Genomic DNA, 21,330 nt, shown 5'->3' on the forward strand with positions numbered 1-21,330 from the left:
TTCATCGCTTACATTTCCCGATTAACCAATAGCATTCACTCGATAAATAAATGTGGTGTATGTCTCGTCTCTCCTTTTACCGACACTCATAAGTTATTTATGTATAGCCGCTTCATTTCGATTGTCAGGAAAAGCTCTCTTCAATCCCGCTGTAAATTCGGACAACCCGCTATGCAAATGACAGCGATTTGCGAGGGCGCGCGAGGGCTCGCACGCTATATAAGTTCACAGCCCCAGAGCTCTCGCGTTAAAGAGCTTGCGAGTCTAGCCAGTTTTTTCACCCCGTTAAACATTGCGAGGGTGTTTGACGGCCCCCTCGCAATGTTTAAAGGGAAGGTACATATTTCGCTACGACAACCATTGTACCATTCTTTGGCTGCACCGGCCAATCGGCTACTTGCATAAAGCATAGTTGTATTGTCGTCCCACCCATACATCCCGGAGCTGTGATCGACCACTTTTAACCAATGGTTAACACCAACGCCGTCTTCGAACTGCAGGATGATTTGTTTCAACGCTTCTGGTAGCAAAGGCTGATTAATCTTACTGACGTGTTTTTCATTTTCGAGCACCGCTATTTTATTTCGTAGTTCCAAAATTTCAATCCTTTGCTTAAGAATAGCAATTTCATCTTCCACACGGTTAGATAAATACATGGGTTTTGCTGACGATGCTTCTTCCTTTGTTACACTATCCGTTGACTTAGGGTCAACGTCTCTCTGATTAATGCATTCGCTTTCAATAGTTTTAGTAATCGATAGCACATCGTTGTACAGCGCACGAATTTTGCCAATTGTTGCGGGTTCCGAGTTAGGATTATTGACTGATTCCAACTCACGCAACACTTTTCCGTCTTCTTTGGACATTTTTGGTCATTAATCCCACTTCTGAAATGTAAACAGCTTTATTTTTCACAATTGTTGCTTTTATCGTACACGAGGGCTTTTTATTGTTTTTGTGTGTCGTCCCGTCAAACATTGCGAGGGTTGCAAGTGGTATCATCTGCTCGAAATTTTAAGATATTTTAAAAAAATTTTAAAATATTTAGTTATTATTCATTAATTCTTGTTTTGCTGTGTTATTTGTCAAAAAGACCACTATTTACATTTTTATGGATTTTCGAGGGCTCTGGGACGGTGAACTTGTATGGCGTGCGAGCCCTCGCGCGCCCTCGCAAATCGCTGTCAATTGCATGGCGGGATAAGTAACCTAATTATAAACTGTTTACATCTTACATTTTTCAAATGCTTGATTGTAGTTTACGTCGTTTATGTTGAGCTCTTTGTCTTTTTTTAAATATGTAGTCATGGGATATTTTCTAGGTGCTCTTGTAGGGTTTTCCCGAAGATAATCATATCGTCTAGATAAACATTGCATACTTTATCAATCAGATCTCCTAGAATAGAGTTCATAGCCCGTTGAAACGTAGTGGGTGCATTTTTCAGTCCGAATGGCATACGCCAAAAATCGTAGTCTCCTAGATTAGTACTAAATGCAGTTTTTTGTCTTGATTTTTCGTCGAGTTCTATTTGGTGGAATCCTAGGTTATGTAAAATGTCCTCGATCTATGGAATGGGGTGTCTGTCATCGATAGTTTTGTCATTCAGTTTTTTGTAGTCTATTACGATGTAGCATATCTGCTAAGCAGAACTTGTTATAAACCACACTATCAGCTATAGATCCATTGTAACACACTTCGGAAAGCCAAATCACACCATTGCAACACATTCATTATATTAAATCAGCAAATCAATCCACACCATAGCAATATACCCAGACCATACCGTCCATAGAACAAACCATCGAGACACATTTATCGAAAACAACCGAAACGCGCAACATAAGCAATTCAAGCGTTTCTGTAGCAAAGTGGACAAACAGAGAACGCATAGCAATTAATTGCTAAAAGCGCAGTGTAGGCAAAGATCGACGAACGCACCTGTTCTTTAGCTAGAACAGTTTATACTTTCCAGAACCATCGTAAAATCATTAAAAACGCAGCATACGCACATAATGACAGACACCTCACTCCAATACAATGTATAAATGGCACCTCATATCAATAACCTTTAATTAGGACAAAAACACATTCCAAAATCAAATGTTCGAAACTTATCGAGTATAAATGAAACCAATTTCGACCATGGCAAGTCAGATTCGTTCGGACTGCCAAGATAGAACGTTACGCTTCCTAATACTTCGCCTTCCAACTTATTTCAAGAGTTTAGTTATGTCCCCCTACCCAAGGTAAGGCTTCTAAACTCTGTTTCTATGAGGTTTCTGTGGCTTCTAAAAGGTTTCTATGATCGCCTGGACGATCAAGTGTTGAAAAGTCCGCTTCGAACAAAAGTGTTATTCCACCTCGGCTCATGTCAGTAAAAACTGACCTACCGCGACGTTGATCGATGTACAGTATGTACCGTATGTACGCTCATCACATTACATGGCGACCGTAACTATCTCCGAATTTATTACAACGACATAAAATTTCCTAACACCGGAGGCGTCTGTCTTTTTTGGAACAACCCAAATAGGTGCATTCCATTGAGATTCAGAGTGTGTGATAATTCCGTTTTCAACATCTTCTATTTGTTCCTTGACTGTTATCTTATGAGCATGTGGATATCTGTACGTTTTCGTATAGATTGGAATGTCGTCAGTCGTGTTAATTTATTTTGTTAATTTTAGTTATCGCTGTTAACTTTTCGTTCTCCCTAAGAATATTTTTATCATGTCTCGTAAAAGGTTTCCAGTGTCATTGACTTTTCTAATTCAGTTAGGTGGTCCGTTCTAATCAATGCTTTAATTGTATCTATTGGTATTTTAACTGATTGTATTTCATTTGAATAGAAATGATTATTTTTTCAAAATTGTTTACTTTTAATGATAACATTTTAACAGGAATTTTCGGGGGTGTTAGGAGCTGTTAGTTCTAATAAGAAACGTGGTTTTATTATAATTATTTGATTGGTATAATCCTGGTTCAATCAATATATTTTTGATCAATTTTGAAGGTTTAGTGACAACCTAAATTCCATATTTGTCGCTTGGTAAGATTATGAAATGGTGGAGTTGTTTTGATTTCTACCACATTTTATAGGGTAAATGTACCTATACTGGTGGTAGTACCAATATTCATACGGCAAATTAAAAGCAATTAAGTTATTTACGTTAGTGTGAAATGTTCTTTAGCCTTTTACAAAGGGTTTAAAAGTTAAATGGGGCCATTCCGTTTCTTTGTGACCGAAAAATCCATTATTTTGTGAAATGTGTCAACATTTGTCCAAAATCCTTGGGATTTCATAACGAAACTCATATTTCTGTTAACGTTCTAAATGACCATATAACCACGCAATTACAAGTTTCTCAACATAACTGTTATGAAATGTTATTGTTTTACTAAAATTATTTGCCTTTTGACCATATTTATGCATTTTTAAGTGTTTTTTACCATAGTGCCATTATAGGTACACAAAACAGGCATGTTCCTATAGTGGTTATAGATATAAAATCAATAAAAACAGGTCGTTTTCTGTTTATTCGAGGATATTTTCGACATGTCGTACTGTTTTCACTAAAATAAGCAACAGAAATGAGTTTTATGTAGGTAATTTACCAAAAACAGGCCAAAATTCTCTCATCTGGCTGAATGAAAAATTGACTTCAAATCAAGCACACTCTTCCGGGTGTAGGTTGACGACAGGTGTGATGCAGGACTTTCGTCAATAGTTTCATCGATTAACATTATACATTTTTTTACGATCAAATTACGGAAGAAACCAATATTATGGCAGTAATCCTTGCTATTCATACTAAAACAGCTTCTAAACTAAGTTTCATTGATATTATACACCGTTTTTTATGCATCTTTGTTTACCACCACTATAGGAACACAATAAGACGACTATAGGAACCATACCACCATTATAGGTACAACGAAGCAGTCACAAAAATTTGTATTTTTTCGAAAATTTGATGTATTTCATGATAAAAATGGTTGTGATTGCGAAGCTAAAACATATTACAATTGCTATGTGTTAAAATATTCAGAAAATGTCCTTTCTGACACTTTAAATCCATTAAAACACATCGGTACCACTACAAATTGCACCACTATTGGTACATTTACCCTACTTATAAAACTTAATTTTTTCCATTTTATTTAATATTTAAAGTTGTAATCAATTCTTGTAATCAAAAGTTGCTTCGTATTTTGAAAGCGTTTGTGATCCTATCAGTCCATGAAAAAAGAAATCTAATTCGTAAACGGGAATTGCTGGTAAATTCGATCCTAACAAAATCATCATGCTTTTTGATAAGATGGTTCTACTTCCACAAACGATTTCGGATACTGTTGGTTGTATCGTTCTAGGTTTTTTGAGAATTGCGGTAGTTTTGAGAAATATATAGTTAATCTTTACCTTCACCGGTGTTTAGTCTTCTGGTAATGTTTACTTACACTACCGTTCATTTTGATGTGCCATTAGCAATTGTATTTAGACAAATCTTTTTTGTCTCTTACTGCAGAGACTAAAATTTGTTTAATTTCGTCAAACATTTTAGAATTTCCGTTTGTGCATAACACATCTTTAGCGTGGTCTTCAATTTTATTGCTCACGGCTGTTAAACAAATTTGAAAAATTTCTGGTGAGACAAATGTTTTAAAATTATTCTGCGTGTTTTTGGCTGTTTCTAGCCACCACAGTAATTGTTTTTTTGTTACCGTTAAAAGTTGGCTGAATTTTTATCAAGTCCAGAAATCTAAACGATTCAGCTGCAAGCGTTCTCATTTTACCGGTGTTATTACTGGTGGTGCCATTGGGGTTTGTTAAACTTTGCAACGTAGTGTCGTGCGCTTGATGCTGAATCGATACAGTCAAGCTTGAAATTTGATAAATCAGCTGTTGGAGCACTTCCTCTACATTTGCTGTCTGTGGCTGTTGACCTTCGTTAAAGCTCATTTTTTCTAGTTGTATGTCGAGATTTGTCGAGATAGCGGTATGTGCGCTAAATCTTCTGAAACGCTTGAGCACTCGCTATTACTGTCGTGTTCGTCGTCGTTTGTAGACGTGCGTAACGTCGACAGAATTTCTGGCAGGTGGCTCATAAAAAATCAAAAGAAAGGGTTTACCAACTTCTCGCCTATCTGGTAGTGCATCAGGCTGGGTAGAAAATTTCGTTAGAAATTATCTAGTACTGCGAATTTTTCTGCATAGTTTTTGCGTCTATCTGGTAATGCGCAAAATCTCCTCGCAAGTAGCTCTGAGCTAGTAGAAGCGACAGTAAAGTAAAAGTCACCACGAATTTTCGTCTATCAGGTAGTGCGCAAAATCAATTTTGACTGAACTACTCACTTTTAATAGCAAAAATACTAACGGTTTTCCTGTTGTGTCCGGAGGTTCTCGGTTGCCATTGCTGGTGCTCCAGGTGATTAACGACGGGGGATCCGCAAATCTGGTGACGGCTACGCCTTCAGTCACTGATACGTCAACTCGTTAAGTATATCCGCGGGATCACTTGATAATAGTCTGCCTAGAGCTACCACTTGGGTGATAATGGGGTCCCTTTTGGCCAGGAAGCCACAAAGAGTATTATTTTAAGAGCTTAATATGCCACTGCACTCCTCCCTCCTCCTCCTCCTCCTCCTCCTCCTCCTCCTCCTCCTCCTCCTCCTCCTCCTCCTCCTCCTCCTCCTCCCTCCTCCTCCTCCACCTCCTCCTCCCTCATCCTCATCCTCATCCTCCTCTTCCTCCTCCTCTTCGTCTTCCTTCCCTAGCTCAGCTGCGGTACAACTCGTCATAAACTGCCACTATATCATACAAAAATGCATACAAAATTAATTTTGAAGATAATTTTTTATTTAATAAGAAACCTATACAACAAGTGAATTCCTTGTCTAACACAGCATTGTGCAACATTAATACTCCCCCCCCTCCCCTGCCCACTCCGTTGGATTGGAAGGTTTGCTGTGGAAGACTTAGCCAATGCAAAGAAACCATAAGCATAAAAAGTCTGTAAAGGCCGCAATATCGCGCAGGTCTTTACGTAAAGGAAGAAGAAGAAAAAGAAGTGTAGTTTGTTACGAGTGGTTGTGATGAAAGAAGAAAATTTAAACGGTTTTATTTATACAGGTTTTTATTTGTATAAACATTAATATCCCCTTCTTCTTTTTGTAATTGGGTCGCCCAATCCATGTCGATAAATACACTTTCATGCTCAATATATACAGAGCTGCCTTGTAAAAACACTCTATTATCATCGTATTACTTTTAATTCGTAAAAACCGATCGAAAGTTTAAGAAAGATTTTCATTCATTTTACACCGCAACCGCTGTCCAACAGCAAGGCGGGCCCTCATTGGAGAGATACCGCACTACCACCAATATACCGTCCGTGAGTTGCATCTTTGGGAAGGTCGCTCAACCCGTCAAACATTGCGAGGGTTGCGAAAGATTTCATGTACTCGAAATCTTATGGTATTTTAAAAAATCGATGATTTTTATTCAAGAATTATATTTTGTTCGGTAGTATTTGGCGAAAAGATCACTATTTAAATTTTTGTGGATTTTTGAAAACTAAAATGTCAAAATTCAGATGTTTAGTATGCTACAAATCGCACTGTTATACTTGCTCTCGAGGTGCTATAATTATAACTGCTAAAACTAGCTCGTCAACCATTGCGAGGGTTGCGAGTAGTATCATCTGCTTGAGATCTTATGATATTTGAAATAATATTAATTTTTTACTCATAAATTATTTTGTTTCGGTGTTATTTGGCGAAAAGATCACTATTTCAATTTTTGTGGATTTTTTCAAAAAAAATTGTAAAAATCCAGGCGTTTAGTATGCTACAAATCGCACTGTTATACCTGCTCTAGAGGTGCTATAATTATAACTGCTAAAACTAGGGGCGAAAAAACTGCCTAGGCTCGCAAGCTCTTTAATGCGAGGGCTCTGGAGCAGTGAACTTGTAAGGCGTGCGAGCCCTCGCGCGCCCTCGCAAATCGCTGTCACTTGCACTGCGGGAGGTGTGAAAATTGCTGCACCCTCGCAAATCGCTGTCAATTGCATGGCGGGAAAGCAGCCGCAATAACGTAAACATTACCCGCCATGCAATTGACAGCGATTTGCGAGGGCGCGCGAGGGCTCGCACGCCATACAAGTTCACCGCCCCAGAGCCCTCGCATTAAAGAGCTTGCGAGCCTAGGCAGTTTTTTCTCCGCTAGTTTTAGCAGTTATAATTATAGCACTCCACAATTATAGAGAGCAGGTATAACATTGCCAATTATAGCTTACTAAACACCTAAATTTTGAGAATTTTTTTTTGAAAAAATCCACAAAAACGTAAATAGTGGTCTTTTTGACAAATACACAGCAATACAAGAATTAATGAATAAAAAAAAATATTTTAAAATATTTTTAAAATATCTTAAGATTTCGAGCAGATGATACCACTTGCAACCCTCGCAATGTTTGACGGGATACTAAACACCTGAATTTGGTCATTTTATTTTATAAAATCCACAAAAATTTAAATAGTGATCTTTTCGACAAATACTACATACTAAAGTATATTTAAAACATCATAAGATTTCGAGCAGATGAAATCATTCACAACCCTCGCAATGTTTGACGGGATATTTCGATTTTTGTGGATTTTTGAAAATAAAATGACGAAATTCAGGAGTTACAATTTGAAAAATTAGTGTAATCGTGTAATAACTCATTTTGTTTTCGGCGTGAATAATTTAACAGAACATTCTTGAATTGATGTATTACGTGATTCCTTGAACTATTTTATCAAAATAATACCTTTCAGATGCTCAACTCCCGCATGGATTAAGTCCCTGACGGCCAAGCTACAAGTACCGGACGACATCGGACGATGCCATAAAACGTAGGACCGCAGACAAGAGATTCGCGTCGGGCCGGGCCGTGACGGATCACAGCGGGCCGATTTTGTATGAGATTTGACAGTTGGCGTTAACGGATTTATGGCATCGTCCGATGTCGTCCGGTACGTGTAGCTTGGCCGATACTGAGGCTGTTTAATCAGGTATATGGGTAAGCCAATTAACTCACTGGTATCCAAATGAAGTATTGGGCCTGATCGGGAACGAAAGTCGATAACGGAATGGATAATTTAGTCGATCGGTTAGCAAAATTCCATTGTTATCCATTTGCGTTTTCTCAATCAGAATCTTCGCTAACCGATCGGTTTGGCAGTGGAGTGGAATGGTGTTTGCCGCAATAGCAACGTGGTTAAAAAGTCGAGCAGTGGGATATGCAGTTGAAAACTTCATATAAAAAAAACTATTTCAGTCGGTTAGCCATATCTACTGCTCCACCCCAGTTGATATAACAGTGGAAAACTAAATAATGTTAAAAATAATATTTAAAAGCTCGCAAAAAGCATGTTTTATCGCTGTTTGAGTTATTTGAGAAATTTATCACTGATTAAAAATTTGTTTTTGAAAAATATAATTCACCTGTTTTTTTTTATAAACAATCAAAACACATAAATTTAGGTTTATAACAGGTATCTAGTTTTTTATTGTTCAAGCTAAGAAATATGAATTTAACTAAAGAAAGCCTTTTCTGCTAATCCTTCTCTTTTATCCAACCTTATGTTATGGCCTTATGGCATGTTAGAATTGTTTCCGACTCGTAAGTGCAATTAGATTGAGAAAACCCGTAGGATCACTATGCGCAAGAAAGTATAAGCAACTCATATCCGTTGGAGCGGCGAGTTCCGATCGGAATCGTTTGCGTTGTCTTGCACCTATCGAAGGTGTGGTGCCTACTTGTACCTTCCGGACTATCCCCAAAAACTCGGGGTCGCTTATGGATGGATACAGCCCGGGAATGTTCGGATTGATTCACACATCGCTAGTTCCACACATCGTGAAAAACGCGTCACCCAATTATTTTTTATTCATTAATTTAAACCAATAGGTCCACTTGAATAGCTTCTCTACTGAATCACATAAAATATAATTTTAACAAAGTTATTTAATTTTTATCTAATTTGACGATATCATCATTGTATGTGTGGAAGCACACTCATTGTCGTATCAAGATCGCCAAGCTTCAGTGGACAGGCCATGGTAAAGGCATGGAAACGAACGACCCAGGTGTTGTGCGGGGGCGAGGAAAGTGGATTTCACTACTGTACTCATCATATATGCTGGATTTTATATCCACGGGGCCTCCCGCGGCCACTCAGTCCGCTTACCGTAAAATCCGCCACTCCGGAGGGGACGTAGTATGTTTAAATTTAAGTGGCCAGATGACTTGGAGGCTTCAGCCATTAAGGCCAGGATAATGGACTGGCGAGGGCGAGAGACCTTGAGCGGTTTCAGACACTCCTCATTGCACGGAATAATTGTACCGCGTTGTTTCTATATAATTTTTCACGAGAGCGTAAAATACGGACGTTCACGGATCCAACGTTCGCGGTGCCTGGAGTTGATGGGCGCACATGGTAAAAGACACAGGACAAGCGTCAGCAAAGGCGGCTAGTTCAGAAAGGATTCAAACCTCGTCCTCCAGTTCATACGATTTTGTTTCATCTAGACTTGTTCAGTCAACAACCTGTTTTACACCTTACCCGGATTGTATGAACTGGCCTACAGTCGGTACTGTCTAAGGCCACTTCTGGTGTGGATTCTTTACTAGATGGTCCGTAAATAAAACAAATTTACTATTTTATTTATTCCGCAAAACAACACCTCTAAATGTAAACAAAATTGTGATTGACAGATAAGAAAAACCAATGGCTACTCGAATCGGAAAGAGTTATCCACCAGTGGATAAATTATCAATTCGAGCATATTAACCGATCGAATAAATTTTATCGACTTTCGTTGGCGATCAGGCCCATTGATATAGCAAATCTAAACTACTTACGATTATTACGCCAGATAAGAAGAAACAAAGCTTTATGATAAACAGGCCTATTATATTGCGTTCGGCATTCGAGAAGATTCACTCGCACGTTCATTATGTTCATTTTCGTATCGTTTTGCTAGCGACGTTCCGTTTTGAGTAACTCATCGGCAGATTCGAGTCAACGAAGTAAAAATCGGTACCGTATTTCTCGAACAGGAAGGTGCATTCGAGAGATTTTCTGCCGACAGCTCAAGCTGTCGGAAACGCGCAAATTTAACCTCACAAAGAATTTAAGCCACTGTCTACGTGTGTAATTAAGTTTAACATAAGTTTATCAACATTCTCATCATTCATATTTACCCCATTTCCAACAAAATTTTGGAAAAAATATTTTTAAGGAGAGCTGAATCTGTGATCTGTTACACTCACTCCGATGTTTTGCGTCGTTTTGCGTCAAAAAATACGCAAAAAATACGCTAGACTTCAGCCAAAACTACGATAGCCAGCGTATTTATTGCAGTTTTTAGGCGCGGAACGAGCGCCATCTGTTGAAGAAATGGATGAACTATTTCAGACGGTGTAGCAAAAAAACGGCCGAAAAATTCAAAAATATTGGCGCCCATTTCTTCCTCCTCCTCTTCCTCTAACTCCCTTCCCCTCCCTGCCTTGCCTTATACTTGCGCTTCAGCCCGTGCCTTCCGCCTCCAGCTGATTGGGTGTTGTGGTGTATGCGTTGATTCATATATGTGTATTGCGTGTGTGTATTGTAATTGGTGGGTGTTAGCATTTATTTATTGTGTGTGACCTTGACGATGCGGGAGAAGCTGGTTCATTTTGAGATTTAAAGTGTTATCGGTGTATTGATGGTGTATTTTATTTCGTGCCGCTGCTGATGAAGCCATTTAATGCCCGTGCCAATCGAGGGTGAAGAAACCAATTTCAAACAAGCGTAGGAGAACGTCTAACACTAATCTAATTTTTTTTTAATTTGAACATGTTTGATGCTTCAACGACCTTCTAAGCATCATGTAGCACGGTGTATAGTGGCAATAAAATATTTTTTTAATGTGCCAAAATCTGTCTCGAGTTTTTGGGTCACGACACACACACAGCGCGGGGAAAGTGACCGTCCACTCTATCATGCCACGATCCCCCTCCCCTCCCGGTGCTTTGCATGAGGATGCGCTACAAGATAAGCCAGCAATTCTACCGATAAGGTAGCGGAAATCGATCGTGCGCGTGCGCGCGTTGGGGGATGCGTTCTCGCGTGCGCGCGTGCATGTGTGCATGCGTGCATGCGTTCGTGCGTGCGCGTGTGTGTGTGTGTGCGTGCGGGAACTCCAAAACTGTTTGATTCTGATGCGTGCATTGTCCTGATCGATTACCGTTACCTACGAGACAATACAACCATTTAATTGGCACCACCATCTTTGCGACCGGTTCTGCTGTTGCGGGATATTAAAAAGACAAACGATCGAAGCAAACGTGCGTGTGATATGTACCACATTTCTTTCCAATTCAGCTAGCGGATGCAAGTGGAAACAACATTTTGAATTGAATTCATACAAAAGAGGACTCTAGATTTGTTTATTACGGTGCGCGTATGATACTGCACCTGTCCGTCCAGAATCTGGTGGCTTGTTGGTTTTGAGTCGGTATCATGACGCCGTGCGACCGGCACTGCCTTGGAATGGGTTCGGCTCGGTAGGTTAATGTTTTGGTCGATTGCATTCCGTGCATTTGTCGCGTCACAGCGGTATCACGGCAGCAACAAAGATAAGCCAATCTCATCTCCGGGTGTGGGCTGTTATCCCGTCATACAATGCGAGGGTTGCGAAAGATTTCATGTACTCGAAATCTATTGGTATTTTGAAAAATCGTTGATTTTTATTCAAGAATTATATTTTGTGCGGTAGTATTTGGCGAAAAGATCACTATTTAAATTTTTGTGGATTTTTGAAAACTAAAATGTCAAAATTCAGGTGTTTAGTATGCTACAAATTGCACTGTTATACCTGCTCTCGAGGTGCTATAATTATAACTGCTAAAACTAGGTGTGAAAAAACTACCAAGGCTCGCAAGCTCTTTAATGCGAGGGCTCTGGGGCGGTGAACTTGTATGGCGTGCGAGCCCTCGCGCGCCCTCGCAAATCGCTGTCAATTGCATGGCGGGATGCTATGTTATTCCTCTTCTTCTTATTATTATTATTACGGCGCTCATGCCGGCCTTTTCAGGACTTGAGTAGCACGTAGGCGGATAGTCACCCCTTGCTACGGCGGACGGTTCATACGCGGTTGGAAGCCACGACGGGCATGCAGATGTGCGGGGAATGATGGCGATGCCGCGGGCCCGCTCCTATCCAGCGAGCAACTTGCATACTGCCACACTGTATCCTGCCCGATGCATACGCTGCAGGCAGGGGGAAGGATGCAGCTTCACAATAAAAAAAACATCGTCATGAACCAGCGGTGGATCTAACGGTAGGCGGACTAGGCGCTCGCCGAAGATCTCTAGTATGTAGTATGGCGTATGTCTACAAGTGGATATAATATTAGCGACAAAGGCCTACGACCGGAAAGATGATCGTAGGGATCCCATGAACATCCCCCCCCCCTCCTCGCTGGCAATTTAAGTATACTGTTCAATCTCCCAATAGCTGTTAAGCAGTACCCCCTCCTCCCGGTCATCAGTTACCATTTACAGGGGCCTCAATTCGTCTTTCAGCCTAGGTCCCCCGATTCCCATAATCCGCCACTGTCATGAACACTTTCCTTTCTTTGACCGATCGATCATGACATTCCGGAAGAACACACATTTGGCGACAGTTGTGCACACACACGCACGCTCACACCCTTGCGCAGACGGCACAGCATATCTGTGTAATCTACAACATATGAAAGGAAAATCATAGTGTCACATAAACTTATGCTTTATGTAATTTGGTTTAAGCTTTCCTATGCACGGCCATGGACACTTGTCTTGCGTGCGCTTCTTGGAATTAGGGTTCTGGGCGTTGCACAGCAAACCCTCCAACGTTCAACATTGCAGCGATTGAACTCATTGCGCTTTTTTGGTTTGATTTGTGAAAAATCAAATGCAGCGCCGCAATGTTTGTTAACGGTTTTTTTAAGCGCCACAACAGCTAGCGAGCATTGACCACACGCGTGAAAGAGATAGCGCTATGGAGGGAAAAAGCACGGGCGACGGCTGACAGCGATTGGCCGTCTGACGCACCAACACATCCAAACCTTCGACAGCGCGCTCAGGCGAGGGGTATGAGGCAGAGCCAGGGACGGGTAGCTCGAAACGCTGCTTGACAAATTTGCCGTAGGAGGGAAAAAGAAGGCATGAGAAAATGCGCGAAAGGGCATTTCTTCCGTCGCTTTGCACAGGGGGCAGTTAAAAATAACACGACAAATATAAAACACGACAAAATTAAAAAAGAGAACTTGAAATGAACAAAATAAACAACTTTATTTTATATTTAAAACATACTATTTTTAATAATTTTTAACATTTTTCAACAACTTTTTTATTTTTAATAGGTTGCTACCAGCATATGCGTTCATTATCTTTTACCAAGCAACATGGTATAAGCGTATAAAACAGGGGCCATTGGAGTATAAATTTAACGATTACTGCTTAGACCATTGGTGGACAAATTTATTATTTATAAATAATTATATTCAACCGACCAAACCCGTGAGTAAATTATTATTACTATCATCTATAGCAGGGGTCTCCAAACTGCGGCCTACGATGAGTTTGTAAATATTAAAATAAATATTATAATATTTTGACTTGAAAAAAAAATACATTCCTTAAACGAATATCAAACTTTCATAATACGACGCTGAACAATCCCGCCCTGCAATTGACAGCGATTTGCGAGGGCGCACGACCCGCCATGCAATTGACAGCGATTTGCGAGCAAGGTGGATTAAAAATATCAGGTGGTGGATAAGGGCCTTTGGGGGGTCGCCATAGTTGAGGGACTTTACGTCATTTTAGAACCGTTAACCATTGGTTTCCGCACACAAAGCTTAGCAAATAGAACAGATTTCTTTGTTATTATGTGCATGTTTGTGTGTCTTTTGATTTTATCGAAAAAATGAGATATATCAACAAAAGATTTGATGATTTGTATATGCACGAAATTTAAAATCATGTGAGTAAGAGTTCTAATCTCACGTAAATTGTCCATGCGGCTCGTAGATAATGAGGAATTAATGTGAAAATTGAAAAAAATAATGCTTTCCTAATTTTTATCATCAAAAATGTCGAAAACACAATGAATCATAGAATAAATTCACAGAAAGTTACAAAATAACATACTTTAATCTATGTTTTAATGTTTAATAAGAACTCGCAAAGTCCAAAATATATTTTTGAAGAATGTTTAATCGATAAAATGTGGTAGATAAATTAAAAGAGCCAATTAAATAAATGTAAACAAAGTTTGAATCCTGGGGACCCGCCATGCAATTGACAGCGATTTGCGAGGGCGCGCGAGGGCTCGCACGCCATACAAGTTCACCGCCCCAGAGCCCTCGCATTAAAGAGCTTGCGAGCCTTGGTAGTTTTTTTCACACCTAGTTTTAGCAGTTATAATTATAGCACCTCGAGAGCAGGTATAACAGTGCAATTTGTAGCATACTAAACACCTGAATTTTGACATTTTAGTTTTCAAAAATCCACAAAAATGTAAATAGTGATCTTTTCGCCAAATACTACCGCACAAAATATAATTCTTGAATAAAAATCAACGATTTTTCAAAATACCATAAGATTTCGAGTACACCTTTCGCAACCCTCGCATTGTATGACGGGGACCTTCCCGTCAAACAATGCGAGGGTTGCGAAAGATTTCATGTACTCGAAATCTTATGGTATTTTAAAAAATCGTTGATTTTTATTCAAGAATTATATTTTGTGCGGTAGTATTTGGTGAAAAGATCACTATTTAAATTTTTGTGGATTTTTGAAAACTAAAATGTCAAAATTCAGGTGTTTAGTATGCTACAAATCGCACTGTTATACCTGCTCTAGAGGTGCTATAATTATAACTGCTAAACTAGGTGTGAAACTACCAAGGCTCGCAATGCGAGGGCTCTGGGGCGGTGAACTTGTATGGCGTGCGAGCCCTCGCGCGCCCTCGTGATTTTCTTACTTAAATCTATCTTTAAATTCACCTTGTTTGCGAGGGCGCGCAAGGGCTCGCACGCCATACAAGTTCACCGCCCCAGAGCCCTCGCATTAAAGAGCTTGCGAGCCTTGGTAGTTTTTTCACAGCAAATTGCAGCTAAATTTTGTCATTTTATTTTCAAAAATCCACAAAAATTTAAATCGTAATCTTTTCGACGAACACTGCCGCAAAAAAAAATCCATGAATAAAAATCAAAGATTATATAAAATACCATAAGATTTCGATCAGATGATATCATTCTCAACCCTCGCAATGTTTGATGGGTATAGAGAGCAGGTATAACATCCCGCCATGCAATTGACAGCGATTTGCGAGGGCGCGCGAGGGCTCGCACACCATACAAGTTCACCGTCCCAGAGCCCTCGCAATAAAGAGCTTGCGAGCCTAGGCAGTTTTTTCGCCCCTAGTTTTAGCAGTTATAATTATAGCACCGCGAGAGCAGGTATAACATTGCAAATTGTAGCATACTAATCATCTTAATTTTGACATTTTATTTGGCAAAAATCCACAAAATTAGATCTTTTCAATGAATACCACCCCAAAAATATAATTTATGAATAAAAAACTAAAGATTATGTCAAATACTATTAGATTTCGAGCAGATAATACCACTCACAACCTTCGCAATGTTTAACAGGAAGTCTCGTTAGTAGTTTGTTATAAAAACGAGATTTAAACTTTCAGCCATCAGTTAAAAGCAATGTTAAAATGGCCCTCAACATAGTTATTTTCCATGCAATGCGGCCCTGATCCATGAGCTGAAAAGTTTGGACACCCCTGATCTATTGATTCCGTTATTACTAATATATTTTATAATCCATTGATCAGTGCCTTCAGTTCAGTTGGTACTTGGGTGCAGATTTTCAGTTGTTCCTGATCGGTTCGGTTTTACTTATGGCAATGTGGAAGTATCCTCACATGAAGAATCCTTTGATAAGTATGATGATTTTGGTTGCATTATCAACTCCGGCTTACGTGATCTATAATACATCAACCGATGCAACCATGAATTTTGACATGAGGTACGTAGTAAGAAAATCACAAGCTTACACTACAAACTTTGTTTGTTTCAAGCAATTTGTTTCAAGCTATTACTTACTATACGAAATGTTCGTTTATATTTTAGGCATGCATTGGCTGAACTACGTACCTATGATCATTTTTTAAAATATTACTTGCCATCACACACAAATATTAGTAGTTATTTTTTTGGAATAATTGCCGCAATGATGTACATGAAATTTACTAGAAGCGATTCACAGCACATAATTAAACCATTACTCAAAAAACTGCTAACCTTTTCGTTGGTAGTATTATTTAGTTTGAATGCTTTTACAATTTTCCTACCATTTGTTAACATTGATAACAAAAAATCTATCTTTAATGCGATCTTTGGTAGCCTCCTGAAATGTTCGTGGGGCTGTAGTTACAGTATATTATTTCTAGTTTTTGAACTGAAAAGTAAATCAAGGTTGATAAATGTAGTATCGCATAATTTAATGCATTTTTTAGCCAAAATAAGTTATTGTGTGTACATAGTGCAATACTCAGTTATATACGGACTTTACACCAATTTCCATGTTCCTATGATTTACGGAGGATTCAATATGGTAAGATAATTCGGGTTTAAATTATGTAGGGTAACTGTACCAGTTTTCGGCAGAGCATCTATTTTCGGCAGGGTAACTAATAAGAGCCGGTCTCGTAGTACAGTCGTCAACTCGTACTACTTAACAACATGCCCGTCATGAGTTCAATCTCCAAATAGACCGCGCCGCCATACGTAGGACTGACTATCCTGCTATGGGGGGGAATCAATTAGTCACTGAAAGCCTAAGCCCACTAGTGGGTACAGGCAGGCCTTGACCGACATCGGTTGTTGAGCCAAAGAAGAAGAACTAATAACGTGAAATTATGCATATCGAGGTAAATTTTGACCCAAATTTCGAAAAACAAAATCCTAGTCTTGTCTGTTCCTCCTTTTTTACACATTTTTTACATATTTTGTATTGAAGTCGCTTACTTTTGGGTATGAAAATGCTGCTTGTCACATCGTCGTGTTTTGGGTGACTATTTTCTCTATTCCTGTTTATTTTTCTCTCTTCACGTTGTATTTGGCGCAACGTACTTGAAAAGATCCAAGTAATATTATGTTCGGAAATCATAAATGTCATGGTACATTGTCTTATGATACGTGTAGTAGGATGACTGTACTCATCAACCAAAATTAATAAAGTATAAAAACAAAAACAAGATTATTTAATAACACGTTTCCAATACACTAAAATCAAAAATAAATTTCCCACAGACGTGTTTTTTTCTTGTCTGTTTATGCGTTTCCAAGGTATCCGCGTATATCTAATAACCGCGTAAGTCGAAAAAGATGTTTTGCATCTAAAATACATTTAATAAGTGAGCCAAGCGAATTTTTTCATGGGGATAATTAACACAAAGCCATCTCTTTTTATTTTTCAACCCTCCTCTCTCATACACATCGATGAACTTTTGAACCCTTGAACACACCTTGTTGTTCATTGTGCTACATTTGAAGCCGTTAAAACTGAAAGATAGTGCAAAATGATCATGAAGCAATCATTGGGCCTGATCGCCAACGAAAGTCGATAAAATTTATCTGATCGGTTAATATGCTCGAATCCAGTGATGGAATTTATTTTCCACCGGAGGATAATTTATCCACTGGTGTATAACTCCCGTCAAACATTGCGAGGGTTGCAAGTGGTATCATCTGCTCGAAATCTTAAGATATTTTAAAGATATTTTAAAATATTTAGTTTTTATTCAATAATTCTTAAATTCTTGTTTTGCTGTGGTATTTGTCGAAAAGATCACTTTTTACATTTTTGTGGCTTTTTTCAAAATAAAATCTCAAAATTTAGGTGTTTAGTAAGCTATAATTTACAATGTTATACCTGCTCTCGGGGTGCTATAATTATAACTGCTAAAATTAGCGGCGAAAAAACTGCCTATAGGCTCCCGTCATACAATGCGAGGGTTGCGAAAGATTTCATGTACTCGAAATCTTATGGTATTTTGAAAAATCGTTGATTTTTATTCAAGAATTATATTTTGTGCGGCAGTATTTGGCGAAAAGATCACTATTTACATTTTTGTGGATTTTTGAAAACTAAAATGTCAAAATTCAGGTGTTTAGTATGCTACAAATTGCACTGTTATACCTGCTCTCGAGGTGCTATAATTATAACTGCTAAAACTAGGTGTGAAAAAACTACCAAGGCTCGCAAGCTCTTTAATGCGAGGGCTCTGGGGCGGTGAACTTGTATGGCGTGCGAGCCCTCGCGCGCCCTCGCAAATCGCTGTCAATTGCATGGCGGGCTCTTTCCGATTCGAGTAGCCATTGGTTTTTCTTCCCGCCATGCAATTGACAGCGATTTGCGAGGGCGCGCGAGGGCTCGCACACCATACAAGTTCACCGTCCCAGAGCCCTCGTATCAAAGAGCTTGCGAGCCTAGGCAGTTTTTTCGCCGCTAGTTTTAGCAGTTATAATTATAGCACCCCGAGACAAGGTATAACATTGCAAATCATAGCTTACTAAACACCTACATTTTGAGATTTTATTTTGAAAAAATCCACAAAAACGTAAATAGTGGTCTTTTCGACAAATAACACAGCAATACAAGAATGTATGACTAAAAAAAAAATTTTAAATTATTTTTAAAATATCTTAAGATTTAAGATAGCACCCCGAAAACAGGTATAACAGTGCAAATTGTAGCATAATAAACACCTGAATTATGTTATTTTATTTTAAAAAATCCACAAAAATTTAAATAGTGATCTTTTAGACAAATACTACCGCAAAATATTAATCCATTAATAAAAATCAAAGATTATTTAAAACACCTTGAGATTTCGAGCAGATGATGAATCGCAACCCTAACCATTTTTAACGGGATACTGAACACCTTTGACAATTTTGACATTTAACATAATTTTATATCTAAAATAGATACTCTCTTTGGACAGCGAGGCTTTTGAATGCTTGTTCGTACACGCAGGTTTGGATTCCTGTGGTTCGCTTGATATTGGTGCTTCAACCGTTTTTTTCATCGATCTTGATCGACCACTACTGCGAGAGCGAACCTCGATGAAAGCGAACGTCGCCAATGTCGTTCTCTTCGGTTTGAGATATTTTTTCCAGTGTTCCAGAGTGTTTCGGGCGGTTCGTCCGCCGGATGGGGCACAACGTCAGGATGTGGTACGGCCAAGCTACACGTACCGGACGACATCGAACGATGCCATAATTCCGTTAACGCCAACTAGCAAATCCCATACAAAATCGGCCCGCTGTGATCCGACACGGCCCGGCCCGACGCGAATCTCTTGTCTGCGGTCCTACGTTTTATAGCATGGTCCGATGTCGTTCGGTACTTGTAGCTTGGCCGGTACAGGTACAGAAAAATGAGCCGGGCATGGAGCGGACACTGGTACAGGCACGTTTCTGTAAAGCGGGCAGAGTGAAATAAGCCCGCTCGGGTCTATATGTCGTGGCAACATTTGTTCAATGAAAACATATGATGATTTTTCTGTTTATTTCAAAATTGTGCATGTATTTCCACACAAAAACATTTTAAAATTAAGTTGTAATTATGTTTTATCCGTTTTGATATGGAAACAAGTACAAAAATGTTCCTGCAACACATAAACATGACACAAATCGATTTGTTTCTCTTGCATCAAAAATGTTCCCGCAACATAAGTTTGACAGTTCGTCCATACGATTTGGCAACAAATGTTCCCGCAACATTTTCATAGTCCCGGGCCTTAGTGAATCCTGTTTAGACTTCACGTGGTCGATTGTTGAATTTTACCTCGTGTAGGTTACCGGAAATGAAACCTGGAAGTCTGGCAAAGGTTGGTCCAATTTGATTAGCATCCGGAGATCCTTGAATAGGGACTGCTCCGTGCGACAATCTGATGAGCAACGGCTACGTGCGCTGGCAGGCAACTCATTTACTCTTATTTTTTACACTATTAATTTTACATCATGACATCACATTTTACATCATAACATCAAATTGTTCTACCACGATTATTCAATTATATATATTGATATAAACATTTTCTGATCCGTATTCTCATTGCCGAAAATAGGAACATAGCCTGCCGAAAGTAGCAACAAAACCGCTGTTTGTTTTTTATATGTCATAAAAAAATGCCTTAGAAATTTTATATCAAAAAGCATAACGTGGGGAATGGTAGGTAAAGACGCTTAAGGAAAATGTTAAAAATTTTGGAATATATTAACACAGCGACCATGAAAATGTGTCTTTTTATTAAACTTTTTAATTCTTAAACTCGTGTCTTATTAGAAAATGTGTTAAAACTTATAAATTTCTATCGCTTTTCATGTTTTTTCATGAAATAAAGCATGTTTTTATTACTGCAATTTTGAAAGCCTGATATTGGAAAGATAGACACCATGAAGGTTAACACTTGTACAATACGGTGGAAATTGAAGAGGTTTATAATATTTTAACATACCCCATTAATATCCACTTCCTGATATGTACATAAACCAATTCTTGGTCAATTGAAAGGACGGTTCATTCAGCCATTAATTTAGGAATTGTAAGCGCCACTTTTAACATCACGAAGAATGCAGAATCTAAAGCATTATTGAAATATCGAGCACTAACATCTGACGTTGCACCAGCTCAGAGAAAAACAGTTTAAAATTTCTCTTTAAGAAATTAAACCGCGAAAATTCTACGATGTTTGAGGGATTTGTTAATAGGTGCAGCCATTTTTACAATTGAAGATAAACTTACTTATCTGGCGCTACAACCGCTTTGCGGTCTTGGTCTGCCTTAGAAGTGTTCGAAACCGCTCACGGTCTCGCGCCTTCGTCTGCCAGTCCGTTATGTCGGACTTAATGGCGGACGCATCCACGCCATCTTGCCACCTCAATTTGGAGCTACCACGCCGCTATTGAAGATAAATACCTTTTGATATTTGTAATCTCATAGTATCTCTCATCTATTCATGAACGAATTCATATCAGTTCTCCCTTTTTCGTTTTTCGTGGATTAAAGTTGTCAAAGTTGTGATAAGATATTGGTTTTTTTTAAGTGCCTCACCAGCGTCGAACGAATTATAGCATAACGCATGACTGCTATTTTGACCGGTGTTAAGGAAAATGTTAAAAAATCTTGGAATATATTAATACAGGGACCATGAAAATGTGCACACAT

General features: G+C 38.9%; 1 protein-coding gene across 7 annotated transcripts in view; it reads left to right on the forward strand.

The window, feature by feature from the left end:
- The window catches only part of LOC120896337 (O-acyltransferase like protein-like), a 39,143-nt gene that overhangs the window by 13,499 nt on the left and 4,314 nt on the right, over positions 1-21,330 (forward strand). For 5 of the 7 annotated variants that reach the window (XM_040300379.1, XM_040300382.1, XM_040300377.1 and 2 more), the window contains 3 exons: positions 13,437-13,593; positions 15,926-16,119; positions 16,224-16,788. The exons of the other annotated variants lie outside the window; for them this stretch is intronic. In XM_040300379.1, coding sequence (XP_040156313.1) covers positions 13,437-13,593; positions 15,926-16,119; positions 16,224-16,716 — 844 coding nt within the window. In that variant the 3' untranslated portion in view covers positions 16,717-16,788. Of the gene's footprint in view, positions 1-13,436; positions 13,594-15,925; positions 16,120-16,223; positions 16,789-21,330 lie in introns of those variants that run through there. 7 annotated transcript variants of the gene reach the window in all.

The sequence above is a fragment of the Anopheles arabiensis genome, chromosome 2 (genome assembly GCF_016920715.1).
Source record: "Anopheles arabiensis isolate DONGOLA chromosome 2, AaraD3, whole genome shotgun sequence".
Lineage (NCBI taxonomy): Eukaryota > Metazoa > Arthropoda > Insecta > Diptera > Culicidae > Anopheles > Anopheles arabiensis.